This window comes from Lonchura striata, chromosome 1A (assembly GCF_050655825.1).
Source record: "Lonchura striata isolate lonStrDom1 chromosome 1A, ASM5065582v1, whole genome shotgun sequence".
In the NCBI taxonomy this organism is placed as follows: domain Eukaryota; kingdom Metazoa; phylum Chordata; class Aves; order Passeriformes; family Estrildidae; genus Lonchura; species Lonchura striata.
The window spans coordinates 24,871,987-24,892,861 of NC_140741.1; the positions used below are offsets into that span (position 1 = coordinate 24,871,987).

Here is a 20,875-nt window from a genome sequence, read left to right on the forward strand (position 1 = left end):
AAACTTATTCATAATAATCAATATTCAGTGACCACCATGTTAGGTGATTTGGCACTTTCTTATCAGGAAATATAGACAAAAGTTTGCATTTTTACCAGCAAATTCCTAAGTTCAAGCTTAAACTTTAAAACTTCTCATTATGTTTAAATGAGTTAGGTACAGGAATATTCCTCTTAAAGGGAGCCTTAGTATATCACCTTCAGCCTACTGAAAGCATGAAATGACTCATGACACTCATTGAATATTTTTAAAAGGAATTCCTTGTAAAAAGTCCCAGTATTTAGGAATTCCCATGTTACCAAAATTCAGTATTAGACTGTTAGTATTCACAATCAAGTTTTTAGGCAAATTACATATTTAGGGCTCAATATTTTTATGTTTCAGAAGTAAAAAGAATTTTCTTTTTAAAAGAAGTTGATTATTTCCTTTGACTAGTCTAAAGCAGTAATTCTGTCAAATCAGTCCATAATTAGACCTGAATCATAACATGACTGTTATACAAAGAACCATTTCAAATGTTTTAAGAGGATTTAATTCAGTGCTAATCACAGTTTCTCTCTTCCTTGATCTTAAAATTTTTGGAGACAGTATGTTTAGGCAGATTTGACTACAAATTAAAGAGGAGATAAAACAATGCGATTTTTATACCCTCTGTGACTTATTTTTTTGGTGAAGTATTTCACAATACTCATGTATATAATACTCACAGTACTCAACTGCTGCACACAGGGTACTTGTATTTTGGGCAAGGCAGCAAACACAGCACTGTGAGCTCTGGAAACAGCCTGAAACGTGGACAAAACACACCAATGGCTTTCAAAAGCCACATGAGCTGTTTCACAAATGTAACTTAGATATCCAGCAAATGCAAAAAAACAACTTTGTTATGCTGTCTGGTCCAGAAAGCAATGCTTTTAGCATGTGTGGCTAATAGGAGCCTTAGCTGTGCTTGATCACTTCCCCCATAAGCTGTTTAATCATGAGGCATTAGGCTGGAAAGCTGAGCACTTTCACAGAGGATGGGGGTTAATAATTCACAATGCAAAATCCTGTTTGATCTGCTGAGAAATTCAATCCAGCTAGAGCATAATTTTGTTTAATAGCATGGTGGGTGAGGAGGTTGCCAGAGGTGGGATGCTTCCCTCCTGGCTGAGGTCAGGCTGCTGGAGCTGGCCCATGTGCCAGCACCTGGAGTTCTGCTGCCTCCCTTCCTCGTGGTCTGCTCCCTTTTGCTGTGTGTTTAACACACGCACGTGTATTCATGTCTGAGCTCCATTTTCTCTGGCAGCTGCTGTAGGTGAGTTGTGGATGAGTTTCTGGAAGCCTCCCAAGGAACAGATACTTCCAGCCCACCAGAAGGAGCCTCATTCTTCAGGTGGAGGCTCCCCAGCTGAGGAATGTGCCCATAATGAGAGAAGAGAAGCCAGGCTTTTCCCTGGTGTGTCGATGCACAGGTACACTCACTGCTGGGCTGAGGGCTGCCTGTCAAAGCCAAGAGCACAAGGGAGCTGTATAGGTAGGATTTTCCCCTCGTGCACATCCCACACATGGCAATTCACTGCGTGCTTCCGTGCAATGTCTAGAGCTGCGTCTTTGAGGAGAACGGAAAATTTGTCAAAATGTTGCTACTTTAACAGAAAGCTGGGTGAGTTCCCTTGTTGTTAATAGAATGTACCTTTCTTTTACTGCTGCTAATGCAGAAAGCAGCTGATCATATTTTGTGGGACTCACGTTGTTTTTATAGTACTTTGCCTCTGGAATAAACCAGAGCATATTTTATGTCAAGAACGGAACAGATTTTATGGTGAAAGACAGGCCATGGATTCCCATGGATGCTCTTTCTTTCCTTCAGACCTCTGAGAGACATTGAGTGCTGTACTGTGCCATCAGAGACATAGTAGCTCCTCAAAAATAGAAAGGATTTTCATTTGTCACTTTAAAGAGCATTCAGCATGCACTTGCCTATTTGGATTGTTAAAGCCTTTCGTCAAGCACTTGTGCAACACCTCATCCTAACCCACAACTGCAGTCTTTTGCTGTAATACAAACAGTGATGATAAATTAATGTCTGGCTTGGCAATATTACTACAGTCTCCAATTCTGAGAAAAAGTTTTCATTTAGAGAACAGAAATCAAATGGCAGATTTCACTGTCTCTCACTCTTCCTGTCCGTGAACAAGCTGGCCCTTGTTGTAAACCCTGTGTAACTTGCTCTGGTAGAGGAGGCACTGTGGAAGGCCCTCACCCTTGAAATAAGGGCAGCACAGCAGTAGTTATTTCTTGGGGATTTCTTCAGTTGGCTATTTCAAAAGGAGAAGGAAAGAGTTTCTTGAAGACCAAATACAAAGGTTTCACAAGTAGAAATGCCAGAGCAGACAGAGGTGAAATGCATTAAAAACATGATACTCTTTCCAACCCAGCATCACCAGCACAGAAGTAACAATGTGCTGTTGTTCACCTTCCAAAGCCTGGCACTGTTTCCACACATGATGCAGAGGGGATAGTCAGAATCCCTGGAAAATCAGCTTCGTCAGCTGAGCTCTCACAAGGCAAACACTGCTTCCTGAGACTGCTCAGCCTGAACTCACATAGCACCCTGGCTGAGACTAAGAAGATGACTGGCATTGCTCAGAAGTACCTTACCAAAAATAAACATCCATGGAGCCATGGAGCCACTGCTCTTCAGTGCTGCTCTCAAGATCTCTCTGAGTTTCCTGGAGATACAAAAATCAACCAGGAGGAAGCACTCGTGACCCACTGTTATGGTTGCATTGCTATGCTCTCTCAGAAAGGACCAGCCTGTAAGCTGGGGAGATTTCCAGGCGTGTATTTCTGTCCATGCTACAAAGAGCCATGGACAGCAAGGGTTAGTAATAGTCTTTCCTTGTTTTTCATGTCATATGTACATCAGGGTATGATCATGAATTCATACACTAATTTTATTCACTGTCCTCACAGCCTTAGAGAAAGTAAAGGCAGGGAGCTTTTGCAAGGAGAATTTGATATCTGCAAACTTGTGGGTTGAGTCAGAGAGCTGGGGTAAGTGAAAGGGATATCCCATCTTTCCTAGAAATGTCTAAGTTAGAGGGATAGCCAAGACAGCAGGATGTGAGAAGTGCTTAGAGAAGTGAGAGCATGGGTAGCCTTGCTTAAAGAAAGGTATACTTCCTTTTTATATATCCCAGCTGCTGCTCCCTCAGCAAGCTCAGCTCACAGACCACAAAGTCTGCATGAGAGAACAGCAGCTGGGAGATATAAAGGCAGGGATTTAAATGATGTGTGTGTATTTTAAAACATGAAAACACTGCAGCAGGGTCCAGCCCCTCCTTGTCTTTTGCCCTGCACTGACTACCCCAGCACCATTAATCTCAAGGAAAAACTATATTGGCCTTTGAGCTAGGGCTTTCCTCTGTGATTACAGTGTTTGGGCTACACAGCGCCGGCTAAGCTCCAGATGCTGGAGCATCAAAGGCACGCCCATTCCCAGACGGAGGATGCCGTGTTAAGGGACTGCCACCTGGCAGCATCTCCAAGGAACTGCAAAAACACTTCGCAGAGACAGAGGTTAGTGAGCATCAGCCTGCGGGAGACTCGGAGAGCACCCAGGAAAGAGAGATCAGGTCTGGTTGAGGAGCTGCTGCTGTGATGAAAAGCACTAGGCCAGGGAAACATTAATGGTGACAACCTTATCAGGGACTTTCCCACTCACTTAAGAAGTTTTCTTCCTTTGAGAAAAATCCCACTGTTTTCCCTCTCTTACTTCAAGTTGGCTGAAGATGCCTGGACTAGTTGTACTCAGTCATGGTCTCTTTTAAGGTAAGAGCTAAGCATCTGAAAAGGGTCTCACTTTGTCCCTACTCTTCTAGTTAAACAGAGAAGACCAAAGGTAACTACTGTACTGAAGAGTGGTGTGGGATGAATAGAAAAATTAAATAATATCTCTTGATGAAGACCTAATAACCCAGCTTCTTTTATTTTGAAGTCTCTTTTGTCTTGCAACAAGCTGGCAGATGAAACAAGAGCATCTTCTCAACACATTCTCTGGATATTTCCCCCGGATATGACTCTCAGGCAAGTTGCCTAAATCTTTCTAAACCTTTTCTAATGCTTTGAAAAGGAGCATACAAAAGGCAGTAAGTAATTTCTCTAACATTTCAAAAGACTTCAGTTGGGAGCACTTTGTAGCGTTTGTTGTGCTACCCAATATCATAGGAAACAAACTTCCAAACTTTTGTTTGTAAAGAGACCTGCATGAACAAGACAAATTAGAGGCTTAGCTGAGCCTGAGATCTTTTTGCCAACAGTTGTTGCTATGCTTAGCAGGTGAAGGGTCCTTGACAGGTAGTAAGAAGTTCGGTTATATTTACATAATTCACGTATAAATTTGCATACAGAGAAAAGCTCAAGAGAGATGGAGAGCTGGAGATATTGAGTCACTTTCAATTTTTAGAGTCAGCACAGTGGATTAAGGTGCTGAATGACATCATTAACACACCTTCAGCTGCGACCTCGTAGGTTCATTGCTAGCTATGACATCTTAGCTAAGCCTGCTTAGCCAAGAACGCCCTATGTATATTCATATATTAAGGCTATGAGGGAGTTAGTCAATGAATACCAAATGAGCATTTATTACCAAGAAAGTTATGAGAAATCCTGTTCTGCCTTTCACACAAGTTGTCTGACAGGCACCAACAGTGGGCCAGGGCTGTTTTCCCAGATGTGAAAGCATCCGCGGACCCCCCTGCAGATTATCTGTGATTCCCTGAGCATTGGAGCTGAATTAGGGGGGATCAGGGATGACTTACCAGTCCGTGTGCGCGTCGTCGATCACCAGGAGGACCTTGGGTTTCTGTGCCACGGGGGGCGCGGGGCCGGCCGAGTGGTCCATCAGCCCGGCGGCCGCCTGCGTGGTTTGCTTCATGGCGCTGGAGATGGAGCTGAAGATGCTGCTGCCGGTAGAGGAAGAGTGCGAGGGCTGGGGTGGCTGCAGGTGCTTTCTCTCCGTGGCAGGAGAAACCGGGGAGCTCGTGGAGCTGTCGGGGCGCTGCAAGTCCATCATGTAGCCATTGGGTAGATTTGCCACGAAGCTGCTGTCTGAGAGACGCCGCCGGAGGAAATTCATCGTTGCAGTGCTGTGGGGAAACCTCCTCAGCAAGAGCAGGGCTGAACAGTGCTATTAGCAGTCCTGGAGGATGTCTCTGTGTCAGTGTGGGTACCTCCTTAAAGTCCACACAGGCAGGCTTTACCCCTTCAAATTGTGCTGGAGATATATGCCTAATTTTGTCAGCTATATTTTCCTTCTCTCCTGTGGGAAGAGAATAAAAGAAATATATGTGAGATAGATACTGTGAGAATGAGTTAAGTAACCCCCTTTTGGTCTCTTAGACAGGTACTTTAATCAACAAGAGAAGAAAAGACTGCTGGTTGCTATGCAGTATTCCACATTGCTACAGTCAAACAATTAGGACAAAATATGTGTCACCATTCTCATCCCCACACATTTTCTGGTCAGTAGAGACCAGTCTGCACTAGCTTATCTTCTATCACTGTGGAGAAAGAAAAAATTACTCTGAGAAATGTTAATTTTAAAATTAGAGGCATCTTATTTCTGGTATCTTGTGTGTTGAAAATTACAGAATAACCAGCAAATAATCCAAATGGATACAAAGTTGTATCATCTTTGGTAGGCTTGTGAGCAAGGTTCTGAAAGTAAGGGATAAATGTCTGAAATTCAAATAGTATGTAAACAATAAATAGCAAAAAAAAAAATTCCCATATGCATTCTGATCAATTTCAGTGACAGAAATGACACTTTTCTGCCCTTCCTCCTCTCTGCACATACTCTGAGCAGGTCCTCACTGGTGATTAGTTGGTGGATACAAGCAGGCTATCTGAATTTTAGAAATTAACTTGTAGGAATTTTGCACATACTCAAAACTAGAAACTTGGCTGTCTAATCTTCACACAGTTTTCCCCTCTCTCAGTGGTGTTTTTGGTTTGTTTTGTTTTAATGAGAATTGATTCTGCTCATCTCTTCAAGTGAGAAAACAAACACGGTAAAATAAAAGTATTTTATTCTTTTCCTTTGATTATGATGACTTTGTTTTTACTCAGAGTATTAAGTATTTCAGCAATTATTTAATCTCACAGTTTAAAAAAAAAATCACCTCTAGGTACACCCCAGAAGACAGACTTCCACAGAAATTTCCCGAGAAATTTTTATCTGCTAAGATAGCCTTTGAGTCTTGGTTGGTGAGATTTAGAGGAAAACCAAAAGAAAATTTTTACTGGTAAAGCATATACGTTTTTCAAGACATACATATTTGCAGCAACAAAAATGAGTGTTATCCCATACATCAAATGAGATGAGTCTCATGCATCCGTGGTATCATTGTTTAAATTATGCCTTACCCCTCTCAAGTCTTTTTGAAAGACCCCCTGCAAATACTGGAGCTGCTTGCCTGCACCTGATTTGTTTTCCCTTACTGCTCACCCTCTTGTCCCAAACTCTGATTGCCTCCTGATGGCAGAAATTTGTCTTTTCCCAGTTGTCCAAGGGAACTAACTAATTGTGAATCTCCATCCTGGATCTGTAGGTGAAAGCTCATGGAGCAACCAAACAGCTTTCTTAAAATAAGCTCTAATTTATTTTCAGCTACAGGGATTTAAAAAGCTTTACTGGCAAAAGAGTCAGACCTGTCCATGTCTGTATCTCTTGTAGCCCCCAAACCCTTAGAGAGGCTCAGATGAGCCTACTGGAAGTAAGCAAGCTACAAAAAGCCCCTTGGCACATCCCCAAATCTCATAGTCCATCACCACCCTGGCTCTGCAGGCATAGGATCCACTTGGAGCGGAGGGCTCCCTCCTGGAGCTGCTGAAACTGGCTTACTAGAATAATTTTTCTTTTGATTTCTAAGCCCTGGCAGTGCAAGGTCTCTGACTTTGCTGGAGCCTGGAGGTAGTCTTTTCCCAGGGAATGGCTCAGGAAATCTTTAATGACTTCCTGCCACATTCACAGTCGATAATGTATCTCGGGTATTGTGCTGACTTCCCGCCTGGTCCCGGTGCACCCGGTGACTGCACAACATCAGCAGACACACACCGGGGAGCACTTCAGTAGCACTGCCTGCAGGAATTGTTCCAAAAAGCAGGTAATGGAGAGTACCCATGAATTGTGAGCTAGCTACTCACCCCATAAATGCACCCACACAACACTTGTCCTGCTGCAGGAATGGTGAGTGCCAGAACTGAGCCATCCACTGTTACCTGTGCAGGATGGCCTGGGTGGAATAGCCCACAAAGGCTTTGGGGGATTTATATACCACAGACTGGGTAAAAATGGGCTGTGCTGTCTTCTGCTCAGGGACATGTCTTTTCCGCTTGCATATCACAAATAAGAAAAATCCCTTCCCTTGACTGACAATCTATTTAGGAGTTGGTGCAGTCCTGGTTAAAGAGGAGCATCCCAGAGATCTGCCTACTGTCAGAAGGACTCCAGATAAGTACCCCATTACTGTGTCCAGCTATTAGGCATGCTCTCTTCTAGGGCCTTGGTGTTAACTGGCAAGACATGGGGCATACATTTGATACTGGTCTTGGGAGAAGCACCTGCAGCAGAAATTTCCTGCTCTTTGCATGACCTGTACAACATCACAGAGCTGCTGGTTCCTGCCATGGCAGCTCTCAGCCACGGGAGGGAACCTGTCCTCAGCCATAAAGGCTGGACAGGGCTCTTGTCACAAGCCAGTATCCTTGGGACAGAGCCTATAAAAACTTGCATTATTGTGAAGGTGCTTTTTCCCCTCTACCAGGTGTTTGCATAGCTGCTTCTTCCCCTGAGAGGTTTGCACTCTCCAAATGAACATGGGTAACCTGCAAAGCATCAGCAAGTAAATAAATGGGCAAATGTTTCTGCTGGGCCCTGCAGTGAGGGAAGAACAGCATGGAGGTTTATGACCTAGGGTGTCCCAAGGTTGGGTCAGGCCAGAGTATTCCATGAGGTGCATGGAAGGCACAGTTTTCCTCTGCAACAGAGCTTCCCAAATTGTGCCCAGTGCTCACACTAAACAATTTATCATACTCAGAGCAAGGCCATGACCGCTCTCCTCCTGGACCCTTTTGAACAGGAATATTTGCAGTGACCTGTCATTTTTTTTTCCACTGGGGGTTTCATAGTGGGAGTTGTTGCCCAGAAGATACTGGGAGCTGGCAAAATTGTCTTGTCTAGAGAGTTTGGGACCTTGTACTTAGTCTGGCCTTTCCCCCTGCTGGTTGGCACAGACTCCACTATCTGCTAAGACTGGACTGCATGCCGTTGGCTTGGGGAGGAAGGAGAGGAAACCTAAGGTCTGATGTCACAGGGAAATCTCCCTCTGGCAAAGCACACGGAGGTTAAAATCAATGGATGTCACTGCTGCAGCAGAGAGCAACACCTGCTTTCACTCTGGGGTTCCTGCCAGGAGCCTCAACTTTGGGCATCTCAGAGTGATGACCATCCTCTCATTACATACATTTTTCTAATGATCTGGCTAACGTAATTAGAAAAGATTTTATCTTTTTTTTTTTTTTAAGCTTCACTATATCAATTTGTCAATTGCCATTAGTGCCACCTCAGAGATCTTCTCTGCAATGGGAGCAGTGCAAACTGCCAGGAGCTTTTCTGCCAGCAGTTTACACTGCTTTGATTGCTGGAAAACCTCATAGTCTGCTTTTGCATCACTCACACTTACTGTTATTTAACTTTCATAAGTAGGTGTTTTCATACAGGCACAGGCTGAGTAGGTTAGGATCTGTTTTTTCTACTGCTTGAAACTCTCTGTGGACTTCCTGAGGGCTCAGCCTGTCAGGCCAAATCTGGCTCTCTAGCTCTTATGCAGCACAGCATCCACCCTGTGCATGTACAGATCTTACCCTGGCAAGTGAGCAAGGCTGCAATTTTAACAAATGCAGGAGCCTACACCTCCATCAGAAGCAAGACAGATCTGCTGAGTGGATTCTTGTCACTCCAAAGCCACAGGCAGGAAAGCTGCTGGCTCTACACCATCAAATCATATGTTCCCTGTGTACACCAGTCTTCCTATGGCTCACATGGAGACACATCCCCTACTTAATGCTGTGCCAGGCACAAACTTGCCTGCTGGAAGGGAGATCCCTGCACAGCTGGAAATACAGCCCATGGGCTGCTTCCAGACCAAGCAACAGCTCCTGTGGAGTTCCTCAAGTTGTAAGACAAGCAGCTGCTTCTCACCAAGCAGGAGTCATCTGCTGCTGAGTGAAACAGCTGCTCCTGAAAACTGGCTGGGAAAACAGCATCTGGGCCATGGAGCTGCAGGCTGGGGATCTGGTCTGAGCTGCAGGGTGAGGAAATGATAACTGAGGCACAGGAGAATGTGTGAGTCCTGAGGAAAGAGAGCAGGGAAGAGAGATGGGGAGAGGAGGAGGAGGCAGGAGCAGAAAGGGAGGAAGCAAGCAGGAATAGGCTTAACCAGCAGACAATGCAGGAGCACACAGAAATCCCAACAATGTGAGCACCGTCAGGGAATCAAAAGGGAACAATGTGAGCAACTAAAGGAGGCAAGAAGATCAGTTAGAGCTGACCTTGAAAACGACAGCCAAGAGGTTGGCACTGTCAGCCGCGTACTAACACACAGCTAAACTTCCTGGCTGATATTTTTGGAAGAGCAAGGGAAGATATACAATATACTCAGCACACTGACAGCAGCCATGCACCTACCTGCTTTCTCTCAAGGATATACTCCATGGAGACGCAAGTTATCTCAGAAAACCTGTTGACATGTGTTAGAAAACAAGAACAGAATGTTCACTTAAACCTCTTGTTGGGTTATTTTCTGATGAGCAGTAGTGTCTGGAGGGAGCCTAGCTCAGCTGGCTGATAGCTGTTACCCACGCTTAGATTTCCCCTGAGCTTATCTCATGCTGTCAGGTAATGAACTGACACAACCACACCAACCTGCATCTGATTACTGCTCTTGACAGAGCAACGCTGGGGGCAGCAGGATGGAAAAACACTGTGGAGGGATTATCCTCCCACCTGAGCATTAGGGACTGCACTCTTCTTTCTGCCCCGTGGTGGGTGGGAAGGTGAGGGGCTGCTCCTCACCTGGCAACAATCATTGACTTTCACCCCTCAAATCCATTTTGCAGATCATCTTCAGCATACATTCAAGTCTTAATACATTCCCAAGGATCCCTTTCTGCCTTCAGGTGTACTGACATTACGTGGGAGTCGATCTCTGTGGAGGGACAGCCACGTTAGGAAACTCAAAATCCAGCTGGATGCCTTTCCACACACAGTATATTTTTTAAAACTGTATTTTCCACAATTTTTAGTATATTTCAAAAAGAGAAAAGCAACAGCTTATTTATTTTTGTCAAGCTTTCAGTGTTTCACCATGAATGGTTTCAACATCCCAAGCTTGGCATAACTTGGCATTTCTTGGGAAGAACTGAAAGCACAATTAAAAAAATTGTTCTAAAATTAACTAGAAATTTTGTTGGATTTTTATTTCATTTGCCAGAGTCCCGGGTTCAAGAGGTTCACATGTTTAAACATTTATTGGTATTTTTCAGCAACAGCTGAAACTGTAAATCAGGAAATTACAACAATCCGCATAAGAAAAAGGAAAGGAAAAGGATACCCAACCAAATACTCCATATTTTGTAAACCTGAAGCACATACAAAAAGCATAAGAGTTGGAAAGACTGTATGCCAGCCCAAAGAACAGAGGCAAGCAGAGTTTCCATGTTGGTTTTCAGTTTGCAGAGAGCTTTCCTGAACACCAGCTACAGAATACAGCTCTAATGTAGACACTGGTTTAAATTTTCCAGAGCATGTAAAACCACAGCACAAATTCCACTGACACCAGCAGAGCCATATGGTGTCTTTTGAGGCAGTTGCAAGAAGTTGGAAGCCTGCAGCTGGAGGGGATGCCAGGGCAGGGGAGCAGAAAGATCTGTCAGGGCAATAATCCCACCCAGAGCCCAAGTCTCCTCCTCGTGTTACACAGCAGCTCACCAGAATCAGAGAATGGCCTGGGCTGGAAGGGATCCTAAGGATCATCTAGTTCCACCCATCCTTCTGTGGATTTCCACAAGATTCAGTCTCTTGTGCATTGATTTCTCTGCTCAAACAGAGAAATTGTCAGAGATGGCAGGATGTCTCTCTGTTAGAAGCTAATCACTTCACAATATTCAACATGCTTCACTAAGGCACAGGAGCATATAAAGGTGCAATGATTCCATTGTCCTATTGCTGTATTCCTGTAGCTCTCAAAAAAAAAAAAAAAAAAAAAGCTCTCTGCCTGCTTGGGTGGGTATTTAACTGGAAGTCTAGGTTTCACAAACCTTATCTGTATTTTTCTCTTGCAAAGCTGCCAGGGCTTTCTACATAGCAGTTTCATGGTAGGGGGACTGCCTTATCTCCTGAAGATATTGGGGGTATTCATATCAAACCAAGTGTAAATGGATCATGTCCCAGAAGCTATACCCTCTTTTGCACAGCAAATGTGCAAATCTGCTTCCTCTTTTGCCTATTATTTAATAATGGCAAGTGAGGAAAAGAAGATGGGGGAAAAACAATCTGAAGTGAAAAAATGCCTCTGGCAGATCACCAGACTTTCAAGTAGATTGCAAAGGAAAATGACTAAAGCCATGAACAATAGTGAAAAATTTTCTAGCAAAAATAAATCTGAATATTATGATAATACTCTCTGGCTTTAATATCCCCCAAGAACAAATTACAACATGCTACTTCTTGGAAACAATATATTATTTCATCATTTTAGTCTCACTTTGAAAATCCTGTTGGCACCTAATGGCTGCAGTGTTGTCTCGGTGGTAATATCCTCTTGTCAATGAGCTTATGGAGGCCTTTTGTGGCCTGTCTGTTCAACATCAATAATTGCTTATCAGCAAGGCCAGACCCAGCACAACTGGAGCAAGCAGTGTGTCTAATCCTTGAATGCCACAGAGTCATCTCCATCTCAAAGTCAGCTGAGTTTGCATCCTGGCTCAATTTCTTATTTCCCAGGAGTGCTGTGGTCATTCCTACCCCAAGCAATAGCAACACTAATGCTTCCATTACACACATGCCAAATTGGCTCCTCACGGCGATAGTAAGGGAAAGCAGGACACAGTGCTACAAACCAGAGAACTTGCAGAGATAAATGCTCTGCATATTAAGTGGATGAAATCGTAAGAAGGAAGTAAGCAGGGCTTGAAAGGCCCTGTCTTTTTCCTTCCCAATCTTGGATCTGATGCAGTTCATGTCGTGTGTTGGGAGACATGCTTCAAGTTTCCTGCAGCAACTGTGCAAGTCCTGATTTCATGGTGATAAGAGTTAAAGTGGCACCAGACACGCCATTAATAGAGCAGGGATTTCCTTCAGCTGAGAGGCGTGCTGCTTTGAAGAGTGCTGATCTGAATAAAATCAAGAAGCTGGGTGTATTTAATATGTAGGGCCTGCCAATATGCATTAGGGCTCATGCAGATAGGAGATGCCTCAGGGACTGACAACTCACAGGGTCTCAAAGGAAACTGCAGCAGCTTGCCCAGTGCTAATGGGGCTCATGTTTTGATTGTGATCACTTCCTCATTCCTGTGCCATTTTCTTTCTACTCTATTTCAGTTCTGCCACAATAGACTGCTTATTCAAAATACTTGGAAACAAAATATTTCATTACCATAAAGTGAAGTAGATATGTTGTAGGGAAGAAAGTGTTATAGGCTGTGAAACTGGAAGAAATAATTAACTAAGAGATAATTCTTAGTTAACTGATAGCGATAAGAAGAATTTTCTATTTGGAGCACAAATTTTATTACTTTTGATATATTTATAAGACAAAATTCTATTGCATATTTCCAAATAAAAAATCTTCAAACACAACTTCATAATTCTTGCATCTATGCTTCTAATTCATTATAAGCTGCCACAAAAACTCAATTTCTTTCTCAAATTTTCTATGCTTCTAGGGGTCAAAAAGTTTTCCTTCAAACATTTGAAGTCCTCCAAACTATCTGCAGTACAAACATATTCCATCTAAGCTTTGCTGCCATTTCCATCTACCTTATTTCTTCCCCTTGCATCATTCCAGGCACTAGCATATTCCAGTTTCCCAGTTTTTCCCCACATGGCAAGGGAACCTTTATCATATACTTGAGCTTTACTTTACCTGATGGTGTGAACAGCAGATACCTGGAGAAATAAAACCTGTAATTTGACTTTGTGTAGCTCATTTGCTTTCTAACCATATGTGCCCATCTCATGTAGCAATACAAAGACTAAGCCAAGAACTGTAGCATGCTTACTGATTTATTTGATGATGGAAGAGAAAGTCAATGTTTTATTGCATTCTGGGCAAGACTTGTGACACAACTGTAAGACAGCTTGATGTCAATTCTTTGATGTGATGTAGAAGTGGTGGGAGATTGGCTGGCTGGACTATTCCTGCCAAAGAGACAGAGAAAATGAGGATTGGAAGACCTTCAACTGGAGCACTGCAGTGGTTGTCTCAAGCTCTGTGACAGCCAACCCAAACCATGCTGAACATTTGTGGGAGATATTTTTCTTCACTTTTTTTCATCTTTGGTATTGATCACATGGAGACACATGAAAAGATGTGTGGGTTTGTGGAACATGTCCCTTTTGCTTCCACCATGTGCCCACACCCTTCTCACCTCAGTAAGGGCACATTCCCCTATTCCAGAGCTGGACTGAGCACCCCAGTCTTTGTGATCTTGCCAGTGCCTGTTCCCTGTTGCAATCTCAAAAGCATGCATAAGACCCTACTCTAGCATGGATGCAGGTTGGAGAGATGCACGCCAAACATATTTGTGGTACCACCAGGAGCTTCTGCAAGACAGTCATGGGGTAGGTGTTTAGCTCCCTTACAATAAAGAATCTGGACAGATTTGAAGGTTTTCATATATTCATAAATTTATGAATTTATGTTGTCTCTGTGTAGGGACACTGTATTGATAAAGAGTTGCATCAGCAGAGGTGCACTTGTAAGATTAGAAAATAGCTTTTAGAAAGCTAGTAATAAATTTTACCACTGCCTTATTTCATTAACTCTCTTTTATCTGGCTGTCTTCTGTCCCAGTTCCTGCCTGATCTCCTATCTAGTCTTTGTACTCATGCTGGATGGTGTAGGAGCCCTCCACAATTGGCTCCAAACACCAGATACTGTGTTTAGACAAAAAGCATCAGAACATACAATACATGAGCGTAGGCACTGGATTAGATTCTGGACCCAGACAAAGTTCTGAGAGATCAGTCTAGTGGGCTGCACCCAGAGATGGAAATAAAGCACAATGTGATTTTAACAGACTTCTGCTATCAGCTTAGGGAAAGGCACACAGTATCAGTGCCTTGGTTTCCCATTTAAGAAGACAAGCTTGATTTTGTGGAGATCTTGCAAAGGTCAGCTCATACACCTCCATGCTGCACCTCTGAGCCAAGCACAGGCAGCTTCAAGAGTTCTGCTTCCCCTGCTGATCAATAGCTGAATTACAAAGCTTTTAAGAGTTACAAGAGTGGCCAGCCTTATTTAAGAAACCAACCACCAAACCTTTCAAGACCTGGAGAGTATATAGCCACCATGAGTGGGGGAAAAAATGAAAAAGCTTTCTTGGAGGAAAAAAGTCTCACTTAGGCCATTTTGTAACAGGGAACACAAAGGATGAATCTGCACAGCTATTTTAGGTTCTCCTTCAGTGCTTTGAGAAGTTCTGTCTCAAGGAAAGGAGAGAAGGAAGGGGAAGAGGGGAAGAGAAGCATGTAGCAGCTCTGCGGCTGGACAGCCCCGGCAGGCGCTGTGAGAGGAACTCAAGCCACAGGCACTGATGTGAGCTCTTGCTGGGTGCACACAAGGTATGGTGTGAATTACTGCTCACAGAGAGCAACAGCATTGCAGCAGGCAGAACAGAAGTGGGGACATCCTGCAAACCTCACAGAGAAGTTATCTGAGAGCCACTCTGGAGCCTCCCTTTCCACATCTGTGTCCTGACTAGCAGGACAGGTAAGTAGCCACTACTTTGTGTACAATTGTACAATGACAGAAGCAGCATTGTAAAATATTCCTATTCCTCTCTGAGGCAATCTGCATTTTTCAGAGCTAAGTAGTGCTGTCCCACATGACTGCAGCTTACAGATAAAAGCCGATTTTACTCTGGATATACATTTACAAAACAAAAAGATGTGCCCAAGAGTAGATTGCAGTATCAGCTGAAGAATCCAAACCAAACTCCACAGAGTTCTGAGTAACAGCTGGAAAGTTGCCTTGCTCTCCTAGGTTTATTTCCAGCTCTTGCCCAGAGTGCCTGTGCTCTCAGGATTATTAAGGCCAGAAAGTTTGAAATTTTCTTGTCACCTGTGAACAAATGCCTCTCTTTGCTATCACTATGGAGGCACAGAACTGGTTAAAAAAACAAAGCAAACCAAAACACGAACCCAGAGTGTAACTTTCTGGCTTCAAGATTTCCACGGCTGGCATAGATGGCCAGGTGTTAAATAAAGCAGGCTGAGGAAATGTTTATTCCCTGCAGCTTTTGCAGAGGCACTTACCCTGGCCTCCTCCTGTTCAGGTGATGAGCCAAAATCTGCCTGTGCTTACACTTGCATACCCAGTGTTTGCCAAAGGTTTGACCTGAAGGGCAGAGCTGATATTCCTGCATGTTGCAGTACAGCAGTCAGTTCACTAAAACACACAAAACATTGTGCTTTATTTCAAGACTGCACACACACAAGAAAACAAATTTTTGGGTTTTTGTGGATCAAAAGATGTGTTCCTTTCTCTGTTTTTTCTAAAGAACTTTAAGCAAGTCACTAACTGTATAAATAAAGCATTGAAAGGTTAAATTGGGTCACAGTTTAGAGAGACTGAGCTCTGTGGTGATATAAAAACAGATTGCAGAGGTGTTCAATAATACACAATGTAAGTATAGCAATTCTTTAAAATTAAATCTACCTGAAAAACATATTACAGAATCACAAGGTTGGAAGAGACCTTCAAGATCACTGAGTCCAACCTGTTCCCTGACACCTCAACTAAACAATGGCACTGAGTGCCACATGCAGTCTTTTTAAAAACACATCCAGGGGTGGTGACTCCACCACCCCCCCCCCCCGGGCAGACCATTCCAATACTTTATCACTCTTTCCGTGAAAAACTTTTTCCTAATATCCAATCTATATTTTCCCTGATGCAGCTTGAGACTGTGACCTCTGGTTCTGTCAGTTGCTGCCTGGAGAAAGAGACCGACCCCCACCTGTCTACAACCTCCCTTCAGGAAGTTGTAGAGAGTGATAAGGTCACCTCTAATCCTCCTCTTCTCCAGGCTAAACAACCCCAGCTCCCTCAGCTGTTCCTCACAGGGTTTGTGTTCCAAGCCCCTCACCAGCCTTGTTGTCTCCTCTGGACGCACTCAAGCGTCTCAATGTCCTTCCCAAACTGAGGGGCCCAGAACTGGACACAGCACTCAAGATGTGGTCTCACCAGTGCCAAGTACAGGGGAAGAGTGACTTCCCTGCTCCTGCTGGCCACAGTGATCCTGACACAGGCCAGGAGCCATTGGCCTTCTTGGCCACCAGGGCACACTGCTGGCTCATGTTCAGTCAGCTGTCACCAGTACCCCCAGGTCCCTTTCTTGCCTGGGCACTGTCCAGCCACACCTTCCCCAGCCTATAATGCTGCAGGGGTTATTGTGGCCAAAATGCAGGACTCGGCACTTGGATTTATTAAACTTCATCTTATAATACTCTGCCCATCCATCCAGCCATTCCAGGTCTCTCTGCAGAGCCCTCCAACCTTCTAACAGATTTGCACATGCTCCCATCTTAGTGTCATCTGCAGATTTACTAATGAAAGACTCAACACCCTCATCCATGTCATCAATAAAGATATTGAACAGAACTGGTCCCAGCACAGAGCCCTGTGGGACACCACAGGCGATTGTCCCCAGCTGGATGCAGCACTGCTCACCAGCACTCTCTGGGTCCAGCCATGCAGCCAGTTCCTAGCCCAGCACAGAGTTCTCCTGTCCAACCTGTGGGCTGCCAGCTTTTCCACAAGTATGCTGTGGGAGACAGTGCCAAAGGCCTTGCTGGAGTCCAAATAGACAACATCTACAGCCTTTTCCTGCACCTTTCCACCAGGCAGGTCACCTCTTCAGAAAAGGAGATCAGGTTGGTCAAACACAACCTCCCCCTCCTAAACCCCTGCTGGCTGGGTCTGATACCCTGGCCATCCTGTAGATGCTGCACGATGACTCTCAGTATAAATTGCTCCATTATCTCACAAAGTACTAAGGTTAGGCTGACTGGTCTATAATTGCCAGGATCCTCCTTCCCACCCTTTTTGTGAATGGGCATCACATTGGCCAGCTTCCAGTCATCTGGAACCTCACCAGTGAGCCAGGACTGCTGGTAAATGATGGAGAGCAGCTTTGCAAGCTCATCTGCCTGCTCCCTCATCACCCTGGGATGGATCCCATCTGGTCCCATTGATTTATGAATATCCAAGCATCTCAGAAGTTCTCTGACTGCCTGCTCTTGGATAATGGGGGGACCATTCTGCTCCCTGGCACCATCAACCAAGCCAGGAGGACACTTATCCTGGGGACAAGCCATCTTCCCACTAAAGACTGAGGCAAAGAAGGCATTACTTGTTAACATGGAAGGATATACAGAGTTCTCAGCTCAAATGAGTACAGCTAATGTCACTGGAGTCCAGTTTCAGAGCTGATTACTGCAAAAACTGTTGTTGATGCCCAGAAGATGATAATGATAATGTGTAAGAAATTAGTGTATGGATAATCTTTTATAAATAAGCCAGATTAGATGCAAGGAGTTTTGTCCCCTTTTTTATTTACTTCAGTGCAAAAACAGTAATCAAGCATGTCCCAGTGATGGGATTATAAAATCTGTTATAGCCACTGAACTTCATCAAAGTATTGAATTACCTTTACATGTTGGTGGCAGGCCCTGCACATCCACATGTTTTTTTCCTAAGAGCTGCACAAGTGATCCTGGTTAAATCACTTCATATTGGAACACAAATGTAAAACCAGGACAAGAAAGGGCCATACTGTGAGCAAAAATAATGTACACGATAACAAATATATAGAAGTCCTTCACTATCATCAGCTTAATCACTTGCTCTTGTCTCGCTTCAGCTCTCCATCATTAGTATCTCATTTCTGAAAGAGGATAATTGCTTTGGAGCTCTTCAATTACCACTAAAGCACTGCAGAGCACTTGTAAAAATCAAATGAATTTGAAGACTAGGATCATTGAACTTGTCCTCCCACTAGTGCAGTTTGTGTAGTTTCTCCCATCTCCTCCCATCACGAGTTTATAATTTCTGATTGAAAAAACAACTCCAAGGCTAATTTGTAAATACTCACCATCTGGTCCAAACCAGTCCAGTAGCTAAGCCATAGACCCTGCAGCAAGAGCAAAGGATTACCCCCCCGAAAGCCTGAGTGAAGAAAAAAGTGTTTTCTCCTGACTTCAGCAAGGATTGCATGACCATATGATACCCCAGTGCAAAGACGCTTAAGCATCCCAGGAGAGCTCAGATGTTCATGCTGTAAACCAGAAGCTCACTCCTGGGCAGCTGTATCTTGAGCAGCACCTGCTGACAGTGCAGGGCTAGGCAGTGCCTGGCAGCAGTCTTACCTGAGCTGATTTTTTGATTTGTTGAAAATTGTATAAAAAATATTGCCAAGCAATGCAGGAGATGGCAGCTGGTTTGTTATTTATTGCAGATGATTATTGAATAGGGCCCTGAGCAACCTGACCTAGTGTAAGGAGTCCCTGTCTGTGGTGGTGGGGGTTGGAATTAGATGATCTTTAACGTCTCTTTTAACCCAAGACATTTTATAATTCTATTCTTATTTCACCTCCCCAATCAGCTGCTACCCCTGACTATACCACAAAACAGGCAGGTGCTGTGCTCTCCTTAAATAATCAGAGTTTTTCTTACCTGCCCATTGCCTTTGTTGCCCTATCACTAAGCATGAAAACATGCACTTAGGAATTAAGACAACTAAAGAGTCTATTCATTCTTCACCACCTACTCTGTTCTTGGAAAATATACTGGTCTTACAGCATTGTGGAGACAATCAGTTATTGCTTCTATTAGCAGAACAGGGCATAGAGAAAAACTGTAGCAATGCTACTTATTTAACTGGAAACTATCTCAGAAAGCAGAAAGTCAATTATTTCCCTTCTAGCTCAAGCAAAATTATCATTAACTTCTAAGGGCTTCTCTCTGAAATGTGAAATCTTTGGAAGTTAGAAATGACCCTTCTCTCATCCTGATGATGGTGGAAGGCAGGTGGACTTGCACAGCTGGCATGATTTTTGCAAGAGATATGAGCTGTGACTTTGCAAGGTCTGAGTTTGCCCTGGATGACTAAAGGCACTGTCCTGCTCTGAGGGTCATGCCTGAGGAGGAGACAGCCTGACCATGGGGCTCAGCAGAAGAAAGAGGTGGCACTTTCCTTCAAGAAATAAGCATGACATGTAAAGCCAGAGGCCTGTGAACTGTGACCAAGAGTCAGAGACATCAAAGAATCTTCCCTGGAAAAGCCTGCCTGCACATTAATAGGAATTGTCAGCTCCAGCTCTTGACAGGCACCATCCTCTTGCATGCCTTGTGTTTCTCAGTAGCTGGTGCCTTGAATGGCCTCAGGAAACTCTCATATGTGAAACAGCCCCTGTGGGGAACAGCGTGGGAAGCCCGGACTAGAAAGGCTCTGCTGAATTATTAAGGTAGCCCAGAGTGAACCAAGGTAACCTTCATGTGGATTCCTGTCAGCCTCTTTCAGTTTTATTATAAAGCAGCAACCCCCTACCTCGCCTACTCCTCTCTCTCCTGCTAAAAGAAACTTCACAAGACTGCTGAAGTAAGAAAGTCTGCCCAAAAGATTAACTAAATACACACAGGCCTATTTTAGATAGAAGCATCAAGCTAAATACAGCAGCCTTGAGCTGCTGGAGGGAGAGCAGTGTTTCATCCAACCCCTCTTGCCAAAGTGCAATCAATGCTTTAGTGAACATACAGGGAAATGCAGGCACTAAGTATCATCTTTAAGCAGTAAATAAAAAAACTTTCGGGCTAAAAAAAGAATAAATGTTTCCTAGCTTGTCACATAATTTGGTTTTGTCAAGCCCACTTCAGAAAACAGCCAGGCACCAAGTGTGTTTCCCTGCCCACACACTGCGTCCACAGCCCCTGGCAGCTGCCAGTGATGGGCACAGTGCATCAGAAGTGTGTGTGGTGGCTCAGGGACAGAAACACAGGGTACCATCACCTCTGGCACCATTTACCCCAAATTTCCATTTTATTTTTCACTGCTGTACAGCAGTGTCTACAAAAAACTGCACTGTGCTGCTAAGTTCAGTGTGAAAACTCCTGATTTTCCTTCTCCAAATACAGAAGATCCAAATACAATACAATAAAGAAGATCCAAGAATGATCTGTATTTTCTAGTGTCATCCTCTGGCATTTATCAGTTTGCTCTGCAGAGTCAGGAAAAAGTATTTTGGCAGCCAAGAATGTATTTGATATGTTCCTGGGCTGCAATGCACTACAGGGCTCTTCAGCCCTACTCTAAACCAGTGAAGTACAGTTAGAAATGGGGGAGAAAGATGATGTCATAACAGATATGTTAATTATATTTTACAAAAGAAGACAACCACATAGGGCCGGAATACCCTATATTAAAAATAATGCACTTCATCTAAAAAAGGAGTGTTACTATATTTTAAATGACAGATTTTAAGGGTCTGAATCATCTTGGAGCTGACTGTTCTGCTGCTATTGGTTTTGCTTTCCTAATAGCTCTATGT

General features: G+C 43.8%; 1 protein-coding gene across 1 annotated transcript in view; it reads right to left on the reverse strand.

Annotated features, from left to right (window-relative positions):
- Positions 1-20,875, reverse strand: part of SYN3 (synapsin III) — a 189,038-nt gene that overhangs the window by 162,937 nt on the left and 5,226 nt on the right. The window contains exon 2 of the mRNA XM_021553949.3: positions 4,806-5,305. Coding sequence (XP_021409624.3) covers positions 4,806-5,122 — 317 coding nt within the window. The 5' untranslated portion in view covers positions 5,123-5,305. The remainder of the gene's footprint in view (positions 1-4,805; positions 5,306-20,875) is intronic.